This window comes from Brassica napus, chromosome C9, assembly GCF_020379485.1.
Source record: "Brassica napus cultivar Da-Ae chromosome C9, Da-Ae, whole genome shotgun sequence".
Classification (NCBI taxonomy): domain Eukaryota; kingdom Viridiplantae; phylum Streptophyta; class Magnoliopsida; order Brassicales; family Brassicaceae; genus Brassica; species Brassica napus.
Window position 1 is genome coordinate 17,622,529 of NC_063452.1, and position 20,123 is coordinate 17,642,651.

The 20,123-nt window shown below is 36.0% G+C and overlaps 1 protein-coding gene, 1 long non-coding RNA gene and 2 pseudogenes across 2 annotated transcripts; all 4 read left to right on the top strand.

Annotated features, from left to right (window-relative positions):
* The first annotated feature begins 424 nt into the window (after positions 1–424).
* On the top strand, positions 425–10,793 carry LOC111198547 (annotated as a pseudogene).
* Positions 10,794–10,920: 127 nt separating this feature from the next.
* Positions 10,921–12,925, top strand: LOC106366618 (annotated as a pseudogene).
* Positions 12,926–13,840: 915 nt separating this feature from the next.
* Positions 13,841–15,344, top strand: LOC106366617 (cytosolic sulfotransferase 18). The gene has a single exon (XM_013806273.3). The coding sequence runs from the start codon at positions 14,034–14,036 to the stop codon at positions 15,051–15,053; it is 1,020 nt and encodes a 339-aa protein (XP_013661727.1). The 5' UTR covers positions 13,841–14,033; the 3' UTR covers positions 15,054–15,344.
* Positions 15,345–16,205: 861 nt separating this feature from the next.
* On the top strand, positions 16,206–19,037 carry LOC106366616. The gene is made up of 2 exons (XR_001273685.2): positions 16,206–18,646; positions 18,721–19,037. It is a non-coding gene; the product is annotated as an uncharacterized LOC106366616 (long non-coding RNA).
* The last annotated feature ends 1,086 nt before the right edge of the window (positions 19,038–20,123 follow it).

A 20,123-nucleotide genomic window follows, 5' to 3' on the forward strand; every position in this document is an offset into this window, starting at 1 on the left:
CTAAATTTGTTATGATGACACATGAAGTCTAGGTATTGAATTGAGCGTGTTTTATGCAATTTGTAGATTATATAAGGATATGGGGGGGAGGGGGGTTGAAATCAATTTCCATAAAGGGAACAAAAGGTGTACAGAATTGGGCAAAATATCAATCGGAAAGGTGCAATGTTTTAAGCTACTTGCATATCAGCTCTTTCTATGCCTGCTGTGTTTCCCTATTCGCCAAGGAGACCACTTAATGTACCTCTCTGGGGCGAAAAGGCGAAAATACCTTCAAACGTCCTGCTTGTGTAGAACAGAAAGGAGAAAATGAGTACACATACTGCCATACATCTCTCTGAATTTCATATCTCAGGCCAAGGCCAAACTAATCTTGAAATCTGTAGGAACCCGAATATTCTTACCAAATTTCTGGTTTGGCAGAATGAGTGGATTCCATGAGATTGAACTTAAAGTTTGTGATTAAGTATTGGATCAGTTTGGTGTTGTGAACAATGCTGTTTACGCAAAACTACTGCCAACACGGTTAGCTTCATTGGGTTGCAAATATTTTTGCTTCAAACTATGATAAATCGTCGTAAAGAGTTGAGCTTTGTTCTTACTAGACATCTCATTCTTATCGGTTTTTGTTTTTTTAACATTATCATACTAAGGTCGACACGAGTTTATGGAAAGTATCGGTGTCAATTGTGAAGAAGTGTCCCGTTCTGGTGAAGCGTTGGCAGTGTCCGAGTTAACCATTAAGTTCATTTCACCTCTACGTGTAATTTTGACCCGTTTCTCATTGAATATTTGTCACATATTATTTTGTCAATGTTTTATAGAAATTTTTTTAACAGAGTGGTTGCAAGTTTGTGGTGAAAAACGGGGATAACGGGGACATCTGTGGCACGCATTTATTTTGTCCAGTTCATTTTTAAAATTCCAAATCAAGAGGTTAATACACTACAAGAAAACAGCGGTATTCCGACGGACATTCCGACGGAAAATGAAATCCTCGGAATATCCCGAGGAATTTCCGAGAAAATTCCGAGGAAACACAAAATTTGGTTTCCTCGGAATTTCCTCGGAATATACCGACGGAATTCCGAGGAAATATTATTCCGTCGGAATATTCTTATGGAATACTGAGGAAAAATGTATTCTTTGGAAAAAACCGATGAGTTCCGAGGATATATTATAGCCGTTAGAGAACCGTTGGGGGATTTTAAAAATTCCGAGGAAATTCCGACAAACAAGCCGTTGGCGTCGGAATTCCGTCGGAATTTCCTCGGGCTGTCGGTAGGATTTCAACTATAAATACAAGCACCCCTCTTCCTCTTCATTCACTCCATATCTTCATCCTCCCTCTTACTCTCTTTACACACGAATTTGATTCATAAAAAACATGTCTTCTTCGAATTATTTTCGTTCTTGGATCGATCGACCTCATTTGGATCCGAACACGAGATTGCTTACGGAAGAATACCAACGAGGTATAACCGAATTCATGGGGTTAGTTCACCGACAACCGGAAGCAAAAACAGGTATGTTAAGATGTCCTTGCTCTAATTGTAAAAATAGAAAGGTTATTAAAGAGTGGGATGTTTGGACTCATCTATATTTGAGTGGGTTTACATGAAGTTACAAAATTTGGTATCATCATGGGGAAACTGATTATGAACATGGTAGTACTAGCGAACCTCAGCCAGCGGTTAGATTAGAAGAACCAATTAGAACGGATGTAGATTATGGTGTAGGTACTGAGCAGATGGTAAATGATCATTTTAGAGGGGAAGATTTACCCAATGCACAAGCTAGGAGATTTTATGATATGTTGGATGCTGGAAAGCAACCATTGTACGAAGGTTGCAGAGATGGTCATTCAGCTTTATCATCTGCTACAAGATTGATGGGCATTAAAACAGATTATAATTTGGCTGAAGACTGTGTGGATGCGATTGCTGATTTTGTAAAAGGTATTCTACCCGAGGATAATGTAGCTCCTGGTTCATACTACGAGGTTCAGAAACTCGTAGCTGGTCTTGGTTTATCGTATCAGGTAATAGATGTATGCAGCGACAACTGCATGATTTATTGGAGGGCGGATGAACAGCGGGTTACATGCAAATTTTGTGGAAAGCCTCGTTATAAAGATACGAGTGGAAGAGTTCCAGTGCCATATAAAAAGATGTGGTATTTGCCTTTGACGGAAAGGTTGCAGAGGTTGTATCTGTTTGAACGCACAGCGCAACCAATGAGATGGCATGCAGAGCACTCAATAGATGGTGAGATCAGACATCCTTCAGATGCAAAAGCGTGGAAGCATTTCCAATCAAAGTATCCCGACTTTGCGTATGAGAGAAGAAATGTCTACCTTGGATTATGTACTGATGGTTTCAGCCCGTTTGGCAAGAGTGGAAGACAGTATTCTCTATGGCCCGTCATTCTTACACCATACAACCTACCCTCAAACTTGTGCTTGCGACGAGAGTTTTTGTTTCTCTCGATTCTCGTTCCCGGACCAGAGCATCCTAAGAGATCGCTTGATGTGTTTCTTCAGCCACTAATATATGAGTTGCAACAACTATGGGCTCAAGGTGCTGAAACATACGATGTTTCGTGTAAAAAAAACTTTCAAATGCGGGCAGTACTAATGTGGACAATAAGTGATTTTCCAGCATATGGTATATTATCTGGATGGACAACGCATGGAAGGCTATCATGTCCATATTGTCAAGATAACACTGATGCTTTCCAACTAAAACACGAAAGGAAAACGTGTTGGTTTGACTGTCACAGGAGATTCCTACCACCTGATCATCCATATCGTAGGAGTAGGAATTTGTTTACGAAGAACAAAAGGGTGTTTGACAGTCCACCTCCGGAAATTTGTGGGAAAGATTTGAAGACACAACTAAGAGATTTTGGTGCAGAAAGGACGCCAGACGTCGGTGGACATGAGCGTTTTCCGGTAGATGTTGTTGGAGACCTACATAACTGGCACAAAAAAAGTATTTTCTGGGATCTGCCATACTGGGAGGATCATCTGCTAAGGCATAATTTAGATGTCATGCATATTGAGAAGAACTTTTTTGACAATCTCATGAACACGATCCTTAATGTTCAAGGTAAAACAAAGGATAATTTGAAGTCAAGACTGGATTTAGTCGATATATTTGCTCGTTCAGAACTTCATGTTGATGAGAATGGTAGGGCTCCTTTTCCCATATACCGACTTGATGCAGAGGGAAAAGATGCGTTCTTTGATTGGATTTCAAACGATGTGGAATTTCCAGACGGTTACGCATCTAATTTGCGTAACTGTATCGACAGAAAGGAAGGAAAGTTTACTGGCTTGAAAAGCCACGATTGTCATGTAATGATGCAGCGCCTCCTTCTGTTTGCCTTCAAGGAACTATTACCACGAAATGTTCATGAAGCAATTGCAGGGATAAGTGGTTTCTTCCGCGATTTATGCACGAGATCAGTGACTCTTGAAGGTATTGAAAATTTGAAGACTAACATAGCCGTGATTCAGTGCAACCTTGAGAAGATATTTCCTCTTTCATTTTTTGATGTTATGGAGCATCTTGTTATTCACCTGGCAAGATAATTGGAACTTGGTGGTCCTGTGCAGTATAGATGGATGTATCTGTATGAGCGGTATATGTTCCATTTGAAGAAGATGGTGAAAAATTTAAGTAGGGTGGAAGTTCTATAGTCGCACAGATGATCAATGAAGAAACTTCAAACTTTGTCGAGTAGTACTTTCCAGCAGAAGTTCAGACCAAAAACAGAAGACCTGCTCGGCATGATGATAGAGGCGAACGGGCAACATATCATGTTACGGTTCCAGACATTTTCACAGACGTTGGACGACTTAGCGGAAAACCAAAGGACCGTCGACTTACTGAGCAGGAGCGCAGTAATTTGCAAACATATTTGCTCACCAACTGCGAAGATGTTCTTCAATATGAGAGGTAAATAAATTAGCTTACAAATTTTTATTTTAACAAGTTGAAATTTAAATCTTAATTAATTACATTATTGTCATCATATGTACAGGATTTTCATGGCAGAAAAGTGGTTCGCATATAGATACGCCACAGAGGACGAGCTAGAAGAAATGAAGCAGAGAGAATTTTCTGGATGGATGTTTACTTATGTGAGTGCTTTAAACAAATTAAAATATCATTTATCACATATTTATACTAATTCACATTTATTGATATAACATATATATGTGCTATTAATATAGGTGTCTGCTAGTTTGGCCAGAGGTGAAACATTTGACGATTGGATACGCGAGATGGTCGTTGGACCAAAATTTATTGTGAAGTCATATCCGAGATTTTGTACTCGAGGATATGCATTCACAACTCAGAAGAGGAGACGTTCGAGTACGACTTATGATGCTGGCGTTTGTTCTGCATCAGGAGATGATGTATACTACGGACACATACGTGAGATTTTGGAAATCAAGTATTTGGGCATGGTTGGATTGCGCTGTACTGTTTTCTATTGTGATTGGCACGACAACACTCTAGATCGAGGTGTGAGAACAGATGCATTTGGTGTTACATCAGTAAATTCGAGGCGAAAGCTGCAATATTATGATCCTTACATTCTTGCTTCTCAGGCCGATCAGGTAATTAAATGTTAATTATTTAGAATGATTCATCATCATGTGTATTAATTTATAATTTTACTAATAATTTTTTAAATGTTACAGGTTTGTTATATCAAGTACCCCCGGGTAAGGAACAGAGATGATCCATGGGTTACTGTTACAAGACTCAACCCGAGAGGCCGAGTTCAGGGAAGTTCTGAGCTGGAAGACCCACTACAACCAAGCACATCCGGCAACTTAAGTGCAGCAGAAGATTTAGCTGGAGTTGGCCTTGTAGTCGATTTAACCGACTTCGGAGAGGAAGCCGTCGTTCACGTAGAGGATGAACCAGTGATTGGAGAGTTTCACCAAGATCCAGATTCAGATTCATCTGGTAAAGATGACTCGGAAACAGACTAGCATCGACTTTTTTTTTAATAGAAATACCGACGGAATTCCGAGGAAGATAAGGGTTTCCTCGGAATTCCCTCGGAATATTCCGAGGAAATTCCGAGGAAATAGGGTTTTTAAACCGAAAACAACGTTTTGCCGTTTGAATAACACTTATATAACCCTTATTAAGTGTCTTAGACTGATTAAGAAGTCAAAAATTTGTTCCTTACCCTAGAATAAACACTTTTCCGATTGTATGAACGAAATCCCCCCAACATAAGAGATACACTTATACACTTTAATGAACGGTAAAGGAAATACTTTCAATTCGTTTTGAAATTTTGTTATTTCATGGTTTATGATCATCTATACAAAGAATCCTCAATGGTATGCATTACAATTGTATAAGAAATGAAATACGGCAAAAAAAATCGATGTTTTGAAACCCCAAACACTAGTTCCTCGGTATTTCCTCGGAATATTCCGACGGAATTCCGAGGAAGATAAGGGTTTCCTCGGAATTCCCTCGGAATATTCCGAGGAAATAGGGTTTTTAAACCGAAAACAACGTTTTGCGGTTTGAATAACACTTATATAACCCTTATTAAGTGTCTTAGACTGATTATGAAGTCAAAATTTGTTCATTACCCTATAATAAACACTTTTCCGATTGTATGAACGAAATCCCTCCAACATAAGAGAAACACTTATACACTTTAATGAACGGTAAAGGGAATACTTTCAATTCGTTTTGAAATTTTGTTATTTCATGGTTTATGATCATCTATATAAAGAATCCTCAATGGTATGCATTACAATTGTATAAGAAATGAAATACGGCAAAAAAAATCGATGTTTTGAAACCCCAAACACTAGTTCCTCGGTATTTCCTCGGAATATTCTGACGGAATTCCGAGGAAGATAAGGGTTTCCTCGGAATTCCGTCGGAATATTCCGAGGAAATTCCGAGGAAATAGGGTTTTTAAACCGAAAACAACGTTTTGCGGTTTGAATAACACTTATATAACCCTTATTAAGTGTATTAGACTTATTATGAAGTCAAAAATTTGTTCCTTACCCTATAATAAACACTTTTCCGATTGTATGAACGAAATCCCCCCAACATAAGAGAAACACTTATACACTTTAATGAACGGTAAAGGGAATACTTTCAATTCGTTTTGAAATTTTGTTATTTTATGGTTTATGATCATCTATACAAAGAATCCTCAATGGTATGCATTACAATTGTATAAGAAATGAAATACGGCAAAAAAAATCGATGTTTTGAAACCCCAAACACTAGTTCCTCGGTATTTTCTCGGAATATTCCGACGGAATTCCGAGGAAGATAAGGGTTTCCTCGGAATTCCCTCGGAATATTCCGAGGAAATAGGGTTTTTAAACCGAAAACAACGTTTTACGGTTTGAATAACACTTATATAACCCTTATTAAGTGTCTTAGACTGATTATGAAGTCAAAAATTTGTTCCTTACCCTATAATAAACACTTTTCCGATTGTATGAACGAAATCCCCACAACATAAGAGAAACACTTATACACTTTAATGAACGGTAAAGGGAATACTTTCAATTCGTTTTGAAATTTTGTTATTTCATGGTTTATGATCATCTATACAAAGAATCCTCAATGATATGCATTACAATTGTATAAGAAATGAAATACGGCAAAAAAAATCGATGTTTTGAAACCCCAAACACTAGTTCCTCGGTATTTCCTCGGAATATTCCGACGGAATTCCGACGGATATTTAAGTATCCGTCGGAATTTCCTCAGAATATTTTCATTTAACCGGGCAAATATTTCGCGAAAATTGAAATTCGGACCCTAGGTTGTATAACCACGAGCCGCTTCTTCTTCCCCATTTCTCTCTTCTTCCTTTCCGCCTCCTCTCCGGCGATCTCCCCCTTCTCTCCGACGATATCTCCGGCGATCTCTCCCTTCTCTTACACAAATCATGTAAGTACCCTATCCCACTCTCTTAGGTTTTAATTGTTAGGTTTTTGTGTAGATTTGATAGATTTTTGTTAGGGTGATTGGTTAGGATTGTGATTTGGTTGTATAATAGGTTTAGAATTGTGATTTGGTTGAATAATTTGTTTTGTTGAATTGATTTAGAATTTTTTTATAATTTTTTTATTTTTTTGTATTTATAAAATCGATTTTTGTATTTTACAAAACAATTTTTGTGTATAAATTCGATTTTTGTATTTTACAAAACGATTTTTTATATAAATTCGATTTTTTGGATTTTACAAAACGTTTTTTGTATATAAATTCGATTTTTTGGATTTTACAAAACATTTTTAATATCTATAAAACTTTTTTTTGTGATTAAAAACTATTATTTGGGATTTTAAAAAAAAAATAGGTTTAGAATTGTGATTTGGTTGAATAATTTGTTTTGTTGAATTGATTTAGAATTTTTTTATAATTTTTTTATTTTTTTGTATTTATAAAATCGATTTTTGTATTTTACAAAACAATTTTTGTGTATAAATTCGATTTTTGTATTTTACAAAACGATTTTTTATATAAATTCGATTTTTTGGATTTTACAAAACGTTTTTTGTATATAAATTCGATTTTTTGGATTTTACAAAACATTTTTAATATCTATAAAACTTTTTTTTGATTAAAAACTATTATTTGGGATTTTAAAAAAAATATATATATATATATATATAATATAAATTTCTATATTTATTAAACATTTTTAATATTATTAAAAGTATTTTTTGTAATTATTAAACTAATTTTTATTTATTAAAACTATTTTTTATTTATTAAAACTATTTTTTGTTTATTAGAACTATTTTTATATATTTATTAAACATTTTTAATATCTATAAAACTTTTTTTGTGATTAAAAACTATTATCTGGGATTTAAAAAAAAAATTTATATTTATATTATTTAAATTTCTATATTTATTAAACATTTTTAATATTATTAAAACTATTTTTTGTAATTATTAAACTATTTTTTATTTATTAAAACTATTTTTTGTTTATTAGAACTATTTTTATATATTTATTAAACATTTTTAATATCTATAAAACTTTTTTGTGATTAAAAACTATTATTTGGGATTTTTTTTTTGAAAAACAATTAATTTATATATTTCTATATTTATTAAATATATTTTTTTTAATTTACAGGTCTCATGATGATCAGACCCGGCCTCGACAGCGTCGTGGTCGTGGTGGTACGGGGAGACAGTCTCGAGATTCCAGCCAATTTCGGGATTCCCCTTCGCCCTACAGCTCCTACCATACATCTCCCTCTGCTGCACCCGCTCCTGCTCCTCTCGCTCCCGCTGCTGCACCCGCTCATGCTCCTCCGGGTCCTCCGGGCGTGATGAGTGTTGCGGAGTTGGTTCGACAGCCCGGTCGTGACCATCTTCCCTATCTCACTCCGTATCCACATGGACGGGGTCAAACATGGTAATTAAACATATTTTTTTTCATTAAAATTTGATTCATTATTAAGCGTTTGTTCTTTTTATTAGGTTCAACCGATCCGGGAACGGGATCAGCGCATGGATCAACCGTATGATGTACTCGGCCCTCGACAAGGGACATCCGACTTTCACTGACTTCCGTACCGACAAGCAGCATCTGTGGTTTCGTCAGTTTGCGGTAAGTATTCTAATTTTTTACTTATATTTTTAATCTTTAATATAAATTTTCTACTAATTGTGTTTTTTTTTCAGCAAGAATTCAACTGGAATTCCGATGAGACGCTCTTTATCTATCACCACTTCGTCCATAAAGTTATGGACAACTATGGGAAGCAGATCCACGAGTGGAAGAAGAAGTGGGAAATCAACAAGGTTCGATTTAATTTATTAAACAATTTTTTTATTTATTAAACTATTTTTTATTTATTAAACTTTTTTTTTTTTATTAAAAGGTCCCAAAGTCGATAAACAACACGGTCTGGACGGAGTTGTGTGCGCATTGGGATAAGGAAGAGACGAAAGAAACTTCTTCCACCAACTCCACCAACCGCAGGAGCGACCGTAAAGGGAAGGGCGTCTTCAAGCATAACTTGGGTGCTCAATCTATTGTCTCTCTGGGAGATCGCATGGTAAGTTCAGCCGCTTTTTCTTCAATTATTTAAGTTTTGAAATTTTATTTTTTGTCCATTTCTTCTAATTTCTAATGTTTCTTTAATTTATGTTTTTTTCAAGGCGGAAGAAAATGATGGCGAGCCGGTTGATGATCTCGCCCTAATGAAGAGGGCGTATACCAACAAGAAGACCGGCCAGATTGATGACGGTCTTGTGAGGGAAGTGGTCAGCCTGGTCCAAACTCAGGTGCAAGACGAAGTGTCTCAGCTTCAAACCGAGGATGACGCTTCGACGGCTTCGACCAACTTGTCCCGGTTTCGAATCAACGAAATCGTTGAATCCGTAAGTTCTTTTTTTTAAAGTTCAATTCATTTATTTCTTGATTTAAATTTGTAAATTTGGCTATTTTCTATTTCAGTCGGTTCCAAAGAAGAAGGGACGTTTGGTCGGTTTGGGTCGTCGCACACGGTCGGTTCCTCCTTTTTCTGCACCACCGCCCTTTGTTGATCCAGAAGTACTTACGGCTCAGTTGAAGGACAAGAATGATCGCATATCTTTGTTGGAGACCCAGATGGCGGCTCAACAGGCGGGCTATGAGGCACAGAGGAGGCTGAACCAGCAAATGATAGAGATGATGCAGAGGATATACCCAAACGAGGTGTTCCCGGACGTGCCAGACCCGTAGTTTTTTTTTTCAAAAACTCGGAATGTTTTATTTTTATTTGTACAGCTTTGAATATTAACTAATATGATTTCAATTTTAATTTTAATTTTATATTTTCGAATTTAAATTTCAAAAATTTTATTTTCTTAAAAAAATTAATTTTTTTTAAATTCCGAGGAAATGAACCCTCGGAATATACCGAGGGACATGTTCCTCGGAATATACCGAGGGACCCGTTCCTCGGAATTTTCCGAGGGACCCGTTCCTCGGAATTTTCCGAGGGACCCGTTCCTCGGAATTTTCCGAGGGACCCGTTCCTCGGAATTTTCCGAGGGCTCCGTTCCTCGGAAATTCCCGATGAAAATTCCGAGGAACATTTCGTCGGAACTTCCGAGGATTGGACCATCGGAAAGTCCATCGAAATATCCCGAGAAAGTTCTCCCTCGGTATATTCCGAGGAGCTTTCCGACGAACTGGTGGTCCTCGGAGTTTCCTCGGATATTTGTTTCCTAGGAATTCCGTCGGAAAATTCCGAGGGATTTCCGAGGAAAAATGAATTTCCGAAGAGTTATTTCCGAGGACTTGTTTCGTTGGTATGTCGTCGGAATAACGTTATTCCGACGACATACCGACGATTTTTTTCCTCAGTATGTCGCTGTGTTCTTGTAGTGATAATGTTGCTATTATTTAAGTTCTTGTGTAGATTTTTCATTGTGTTCTGATTAGAAACCTTATTATATATGATTAACAAAGCAGGCTATTTTGGAGGCAAAAGGAACGGCTGTGTGGCTTGACAACAAATACCGTCCTACGCGTATCCCATCGCATATACGCTGTAACTTCACTCACTTCCAACGCTAAGACGCCGCCGTTTGTTATAATTTACAACGCAAGCATCAGTACAACTTATGAATACTATTTGAAACATTTGTAAAATGCATGAGTTTTTCCCATATTATATTGTGTACTATGCGTACACCGTACTTTTTTTTCTTTTTTTTTTGAAAATTGGCTTTCTGCGTACACCGTACTTCATGAATAAACTTTTTTTTTTCGTTATAGATTCATGATCTCACACTTCCTTGACTATTGGTTATGGCTTTATGCACTTTAATACTTGAGAGCATACACAAATAGATTGATTAGAGTCATAATGTGTTACAAAAATAAGTGTTGTAGGCTGAAGCTCGATGATCCTAAATCTAGTGGAAAAACTTTAGTCCCGGTAAGAGTATCTTTTTGTTAACTTTATATTATATTGATTGGCTCAAAGCTGAATATTTTTACAAGTGATTTTAAAGCCCGTACGTTTCAAAATCCCAAGTCAAACCCCAATACAAAAAGATAAAAGATCATTTTAATCTTGACACTGTATATGGCTCCGACGTGTCTTGCAACAAGCTTAGGAGCCTGAGCCTGGATAGCCGCCGGAACATTCCATAGATTTCCACCCGGTAAGACCACCTCCATTGGAGGTGTTTAGAGGGGGTTATTAAAAACAAATCCAAAAGAAATAAATGAAGAAAGGGAACAGCCCAAAAACCACTCCAAGATCGATCCTAATTTGATATGTTTTGTGATCGGTTTTTTAAAAATTAACAGCCCCCACCATTAAGAAACCCTCTTAAGATGCGCCATTAATTATGCTCTAAGGAATTTTGGAACCGCTAGGCACCCCATAATCTTTGTATCGGTCGTCTCTCTCTTCTCGATGGTTTTATGTTTCTGTCTGAGAAATCGTCGTCGTCGTTGCTCTCCTTCTCCAAATCCGCCCGTGAAATCGTCGTCGTCGTTGCTCTCCTTCAGTTCCGGCTTTTACCATGATTTTCCTCTTATCGAGAACATTTGTTTCTCTCACACTCAAACCTTTTTCTTCTTCCTCGATTTCCATGGCGAATCTAACCACCAACGCGAAATCACGCCTTAGAGGCGTCGTATTCGACATGGACAGAACTCTGACAGTTCCGGTCATCGATTTCGCCGCAATGTACAGGTCCGTCTTAGGTGAAGACGAGTACAAGCGAATCAAAGCAGAGAGGAGAGCCTTACTGGAATCGATATTCTTCACCACATCGAGTCTTGGAGCGCCGAGAAACAGCAGAAGGCCTATGAAATAAACAGCAGAAGGCCTATGAAACCATCGCTGATTATGAGAAACAGGGAATCAATAAGCTCCAGATCATGCCAGGTACGGTTTACTCCCCTCCCTGAGATTGGCTAAGAATAGGCTTAAAGATTGAGACTTGGTAGTGTTACAATTGATAAAGATTGAAACTTCATAGTGGATCTTAATGCGCTACAAGACTTTCATGTTACAGTTGATAATTATTGAGACTTAATGAGTTACATTTGATAAAGATTGAACTTTCATTGTCTTACTAAATCAAATGTTATGTCTTTTGAGAAGTAGCTTGAACTTTCATTGTCTTTCATATGTCAAGAAAGTAGTTTTACTTTGGTTATAGGTTTGATTCTCTTCTAATATGCGTGACTATGTTCCAGGTGCTGCTGAACTATGTGGCTTTCTTTATTCCAAAAAGATAAAGTATGCTTTCAGATTCTTCTCTCTATATATTCTGTGTGTGTGTTTATGGCCTGTTAACCTTGCTTAATGTTAAGAACTGCGATACTCAATGTTAAGAAGATAAGCAACTCATTGTTTCATTTTGTATGAGGGGGCTGATTACACGCAATGTTAAGAAGGCGACATCTTCCACCAACGTTTTGAGGTAAAGCATTTAAAGCTCTAAGCCAGATCTTAGAACTAAAGACAGTTTTTTCAAAGCTGTCATGTTCTGTTTTTGCGTTACCTTTCATTGGTTTACATAAACATGTAACATGTGAGAAATTGTTTAGGTTGAGAATTAAATGGACTTTAGTGTCATCAAATTGTTAGTTGAGTAGAAGTGCTTTGTCAGGTTCGATGTTAATGCTACCAGCAAACAAAGTCCTATTGATGTATTATTAACGCCAAAAGAAACAAGAAAAAGACAGTAACATACATGTGACATGCATAGATGTGTGCTGTGCTTACGATTTATCTTCCCTTTATAAGTTAAAAATATGTATGGTGTAATGAAAATCACATTGTGCTTACCATTTCTCTTCCCTTTTTTTTGTCCTTTTTTTACTCTTCACCAATTTCACTAAGATTTCATATTATGTCATATTTGTTTAAATTTTATGAAAACCAATCATTCAACTTAGAAAAAAAAAATTAAGAACTTCAAAAAGGTTTTCACATTGGACCATGCTAAATTAAATTACATTAGTAGAAGCTTTAAACTTCACAAATTACACAATTAAACTAATCATTAGAACCCCCATCGGACATGTTTTAAGACTATCCAAAGTAAGATCTCAATATTTTTTCGGGTACTAGGTTATATTTACTTTTAGTCTACAAATTAACCGTCAAAAACTATTGCGAGTGGAGGATAAAATGGTTGGGTGCTACAGAATAAAATATAAACATATAAAATGTCATGAACTATGGTAAAAGTGTAACAATGATGACACCAGAAATAATGACTCAAAAGACATATTGGCTACATCTCAGATCAAAAGGGATTTGGTGAAAGTCTCACCATTAAGCATATCAAACTCCATGCAAAGAAATTTCGACCTTGAGTATTGTCAGGGCATCGATCAACGAGGAGCTTCCGTAAGGAATCCAAACTCCATGCAAGAAATTTCGACGTTGAAATTTTGTGTGGTGAGGAGAAGTTTCAACGTGGCTTCATCTCCGCCTTTCCACCTTTGCCAAAACTTATCCAAGACCAAGAACCGTCGAGCATTTTTTGTTTCATGTAAATTAGTTTCTCTTTAGTGTTTGATACTCCAGCTGTTTCAGTTTATATGTTTAAAGTTTTCCATGCAAATTAAAGAAAAGGTTAAATATTCATTTTTATTGGTATTCAACTATTGAAATTCAATGATATTATGAAATAATTAAGTTATTATGAGTTTGTCTAATCGGATACGATGACTTGACAGCAATGACAAAAAGTCTTTGACATAAGCTTCGAGTCGAGTGGTTGATGGGATACGTTGGTTTGACAGCAAAGACAACAAGTCTTTGACGGAAGCTTATAGTCGAGTAATTGGTCGGATACGATGAGTTGATGACAACAATGACAAAAATATTTCACGGAAGCTAGTGGTTGAAAACCCTTGCTCCATGATACCTAATCGTACACAGTGTTACGTAGCTTCAATATAAAACCCAATCTCGTCTGTCCAAACAAAGAATAGTAATTACCATCTCATACCCTCTTTCTATATCCCCAATGGAGCCAGCAATAGAGACGAACTCATCCAAGCACGACCAGACCGAGACAGAGTTTGGGAAGAATAAGAAACGGTACCAAGACCTGATCGCCACGTTTCCTCATGAGAAAGGCTGGAGACCTAAAGCTCCCTTGATTGAATACGGTGGTCACTGGTTTATTCAGCTTCTCCTTGAAGGCTCCCTCCACGCGCAAGAGTTCTTCCAAGCGCGACCCATAGACTTCCTTGTCTGTAGCTACCCAAAGACAGGAACCACCTGGCTCAAAGCTCTCACTTCCGCTATAGCCAACCGCTCTCGCTTCGACGATTCCTCAAACCCTCTCCTGAAACGTAACCCTCACGAGCTTGTTCCGTTCATTGAGATGGAGTTCCCTTTCTTCCCTGATATTGATGTTCTGAAGGACAAAGGGAACACTCTATTTGCCACTCATCTGCCTCACGGACTATTACCCGAGTCGATTTCCAAGTCGGGTTGCAAGATGGTTTACATCTGGAGAGACCCAAAAGACACTTTCATCTCCATGTGGACTTTCTTCCAAAAGCAAAAGGTAGACAATGGCCCTCTCAATAGTCTTGAGGAGTCTTTTGATATGTTCTGTCGAGGTCTTTCCGGCTATGGTCCCTATCTGGACCATGTCTTGTCGTATTGGAAAGCTTACCAAGAAAATCCAAATCAGATCTTGTTCCTCAAGTATGAGACAATGAAATCTGATCCTTTCCCGCATGTGAAGAAACTGGCTGAGTTTATGGGTTATGGAATCACAGCTGTGGAAGAGAAGGAAGGGGTTATTGAGAAAGTTGTGAGTCTTTGCAGTTTCGAGACGCTGAAGAATCTTGAACCCAACATAGGGGAGAAAGACCGAGAGGATCGTCCTTGTATATATAAGACTAGTGCCTACTTCAGGAAGGGAAATGTAGGAGACTGGCAGAACTACCTGACTCCGGAGATGGTAGCTCGAATCGACGGATTGATGGAAGAGAAATTCAAGGGCACCGGTTTGCTTGAATTTGGTAAGTAACCGGTTCTTGTGCCGAGCGATGATAGATCCTTTATATGCTTCTTTACAACAGAAGTTGGCTCCCTTTTCTCATTTTGCTTCCATATGCATCAATTTAAGAATAAGTATTGTATCTAGGAAAAAGAATTTGTTTGTGAAGCCAATCGTCTTTGGCTACATATGCATTAAGTTAAGAATAAGTATTTGTATCTTGGAAAAAGAATTTGCTACCTTAGCCAATCATCTTTGGCTGATGTGTGCAAAGTCTTGATCTACTGCAATTTATGTTTCAATCTCATATCCGTTCATTCAGAGATAAAAGCTATGTGACTGAATATTTTTTAGAAAGGTCCTTATGTCAAGCAATTAGGATCATACATAAAAGCTGATACATACAACAAATACATGAAGAACAAAACAGAGCATCCTCTGTTTCTAACCAAATTTCTAATGGACCTGGATAAATCAAGGAAAACCCCAATAACCCATCAGTACAAAACTAACCATTTTGCAAGCGTCAGATGTAAAACAAGCACAACAACATGTGAACATGATAATTTAATCCATTCAAGTACTAAAATAGAAAATATTAATAAAGAACTGCCTTAGGATCCTTAATTAATATGTCTCAATCGCCAAACAATAAAAAACACTCTCAGACAATCCATTTTACGACATTATATATCATCTCCAGTTGTGACTGCAAGAAACAACAACACACAACAACACAACAGCTTAGGGTTTGATTGTTTTACCCTACCATCGAAAAACATATCTTTATGGGTGGCAGTGGTTTATTAGTGATTTACAATAATCACAAAATGTGGTAAAACGATTCATACCGCTTAACTCTCAAAATTAAAATTTTGTTCCATCTAGCGTTTGCTAGGCGCAATGGGTTAATAAAACCATTCTTTAAGAAAATAATTAAAATAATTAAAATAAATATTAAATTAAAATTCAGATATTTTAATACAAATATATACATATCTTTTTATATTTTCTACTGACTAACAAATATCATAATTTATATTATAAGAACTTTAAACAAAATTATTCTGTAAAATATTAGTCATTAATATACAAATGTAAATCAAACAAAATATTTTTTAAATAAAATATTAATCTTCATAAAGAAAAAAATTATTTATTAAAAATGTAAAGTTTATCTAAACTATTTTTAATAAAACGTAATATTATTATTCATTATATTAATTTAATATTATTTTATTAGAATAATATGATTTTAATATTTTTATTGTTAATTTATTATTAAATTGATATTGTATATATTATTAGTCAACGAGTCATATAGTATTCTGTAAACACATATATTGTTAATTGATGTGTCATTTGTATATATTACTTAATAACACTTGAAACCACTCGTATCCGTAAACTCATGTATCCGCACACGCAACTACAACTTGTAAATAAGTCAGATCTTCAATCTAAAGATATTTTATGATTATAACTATAAAACTAGATCCTCGCCTACACTTTGAAAGAGCATAAATATTTTTACAAAAATTAATTTACAAAAATATATTTTTTGTTTTAAATATCTGTTTTTATTTATATGTTGACTAGTTTGGTTTGTTTTATTTTTCATAAACACACTTAATTTTGTTTGGAGTAAATTTTAGGATTTTAAAAATATAATAGGTTTATTTTATTGAATTTTGATAACTTAGAATTATATTTAATTGTTAAAATTTTAAAAAATTATCCTTGAAATGGTACTTATTTATCTGTCTCTTAATATAATTATTATTTGAAATAATATACTTATTACTTAAAGTGCCATACATCAGTTTATTATAGTTGAAAATGTTTAAATTTCCAAATTTAATCTATATATAATAGCAAACCTAATTTTGTTCACATCAACATTTTTTTATAGGAAAAAAAAAGTTTGATCTAACGTTTGAGTTTATCCTTACTTTAAATCTAACGGACATGATTTATTTTAATCACAAAATCTTACGTCATCTAATTGTTTCAACAGATCGACGCACCTCTTCTCTGATCGACACACCTCTTCTCTGATGGACGCACCTTTTTACAGTGGCCTCTTTTGATAATGAAACGACACACCTTTTAAACTGGTTAGTAGATTGAAGGATTAGTAGATTGAAGAACTGGTTTGAGCCAGCCCTTTTTTCAAAAAAAAAAAAAAGAACTGGTTTGAGCCGTTGTTTTTTTCTGAGAACACTTCTCAATCCAAGTCCCAAGGAAAAGTTTTGGTTCATCATCATGATGTGCTCTAACCTGCCAATTCAACGGCTACAATTGATTTCTAATAGATCTCGCCGCGAATCTAAACCACCACCGCCGTCTCCATTGATGACGAGAAACCGACGTTATAAAGTTGATCAGAGAGAAGAGTAAGAAGTAGAAGAAGAAAGTTGTGGCGGTGACAACGCTGCCATGGATGGAATTGAAAAGCTAAAAGTTCAGAAAATAAGATACAGAGGATAGATCATGTCATCTGATGTTGAGGCTCAACTACGACGCCAACTCGGAAGTTTCGTCTGTTAAAGCTTCGCTGTTTCTTGGGTCGGAAGCTACCGGAGCAGACGTCAGTGTATGTCTTTCTCTAACCATATTCCTCTCTCGCCGTAGAAAATCTGTTTGCTTTTCTAAATTAGTTTTATATTAATTTCCCGTACTAGGTGTAGAGATATGTTTGACCAAAGTTTCCGAACGTAGAGATGTGATGTTTTTAGATGTCAGTGAATAGATTGCATAGATGGTAGATGTATGCACAGGATAAGGCGGTTAACTGGTTCAAACTAATTATCCATTCCTTATTTCACATATATGTTCTTTTTAATCTCTTGCATGTTCTCAACTTCGGTTACATGTTATTTGTCTGATTAGGCTGGTTCCATATCGATGGCAAGAGAATCTAGATATCTATTGAATATTATACGCTGTAGTCCGAGTAGGCTTTTTCTTGTGAATGTGATTGTATTACGGATCCAGCATCACCCCTGGGACAGTACCGATCATCCTTGCTGGTAGGTTCAAGGGCAAGAGAGTTATTTTTTTTGAACCAACTACCCTCTGTTTTTCTTTTTTGTGACCGGTGAGTTTTTCTAATTCTGCCACGTTCTATTATCCATCTTAAGCATCCACTACTTGTGTCACCTGATATGTTCCTATTTTTGTAATTGGCCCTTCAATATCAATGATTGCCACAAACTGAAAGTCTCTGATGTTAGCCTCGATAAATTTGATGATCAGTATTTTGGAAAGGTAGCCGAGAAGAAGACCAAGAAGGGAGAAGGAGAGTACGATGGAGCCGTGGATGTATATCTCTGAATTATACTTTCCTTTTGTTATTCTCAGATTGTAAGCAGTACAAACCTGAGCACAAATCCTAAGCAAATTGCTTAAAGATCCAAACAGACTGCATAAAAACCCAAAGGCAAAAGGCAAATAAGTCTACTATTTATACTACTCAAGTTTATTGTTTTCTGCTACACTTCAATCTCAAGCTCTCCCTTGTACTTCTTCACTTGTTTCCTCTTCCTCTGCGTGTTGCCTTCCTCTCGTGTCCGTACGTATACACTCCAAGGTCTATCAGAGTTTTCGAGGCAGAGAGAAAGGTAATAATCTTCTTTGGTAAATATGTCAACTGTTTTGACCAAAGACATAATGCAACTCCTCTCTTAATTCTCAGAAAGTGTCTACACAAGGGAAAAAACGACCAGAAGGCTGTGGATGGAGCTTTGATCAAAGCCATTGAGGTAGTTTCAGAGTTGAATATTTGCCTTGGCACAAGGTTTTCATTGCACAAGGAATGAAGCCGCATAAGCTTGTTTTTTAGATTTTAAAAACCTTTTATGAGCATTTAGAGTATATGTGCCCTCATGTGTTACTACTTTTTTGTTCTTGTCCACCTGCCAGAGATATTTTGACTTGTACATTCTATATATCACATTTGGTATAAACAATCTATCTTATTTAATTTGAACTTTGAAGCAATATTTTTCAATAGATAATAATATTGTTATGTTGAAAACTCAGTGAATCTTCAACTAAACTGGGAGAGGACAAATAAATGAAATAGCTTTTTCCACAAATCTTTTGTTGTAACTAGATTGACACCCGAAATTTACCATTATGTTTTTTTTATGTGTAGCTCGAAATTTTAGACAAGCTTACAACCTGAAAGAAATATAATTACTAATAGATTTGGACCTTCGTGAGTGAGCAGAGCCGGTTTTGAGCACATACGTGAGAAACATCCTTTTGGGGCATACAATTTTTTTTGTAGTTTTAAAGGCTAATTTTTTCTTTAGTTGTTTGCAGGAGGTGATGTAGGGAATCTTTGTGGCTAGCGAGCAGTCTGTTACACGCTTCCCTTTTCTTTGTTCTGAAATAGTATAATTATTTACAGATTCCGACTTCTTTCGTCTTTGGAATTGTTATTTTTTCAAAAGTATTTGAACTGTTTTCGACTCGAATCTTATTGTGCACTTTCGTATACATTGGTTATAATTCCTAAATTCCTTATCTACTTGAATCTAAAATAATGTCAATAATTCTTCACGTTTGCAATCTTTGACGCATGGCTATCTAAACAAGAAAATCTTCTTTTTCGGTTACATGTTTGTATTTTTTTCCAAATTCTATGATCCTCTCTTCTCTCTTTTCAAACTTGTATGCATAAGTAATTATAAATGAGACAGAATTGCTCAAGAAATGACCAATTAAGTTTGAAATAGGAATTCTCTTTAAACTGAATGCTAAGGGAGACAAACGCTGGGCGAATAAAAATGTGTGAAGTGGTTTAAACAGATGATTATGTAGATAGATGTTCCCAGAAACATATGAGTTTAGCTTTACGAACTTTCGATATACAAATAACTATTAGTCTTATTGAGGCATGGTAATTTAGTGTTTCAATTAGCACAGTGGACAAATATCATATTTATATGAATAGTCTAATTGTTTTGAAGTTTAATACTTCTATATAAAGACCCAAATAAGTTGTTTTCAGTGGAATCCACGTAACGTCATGTGGTTGATGTCTGTTACATTCTTCTTGCACTATTTTTCAGATTTTCAAAAAGTTAATCC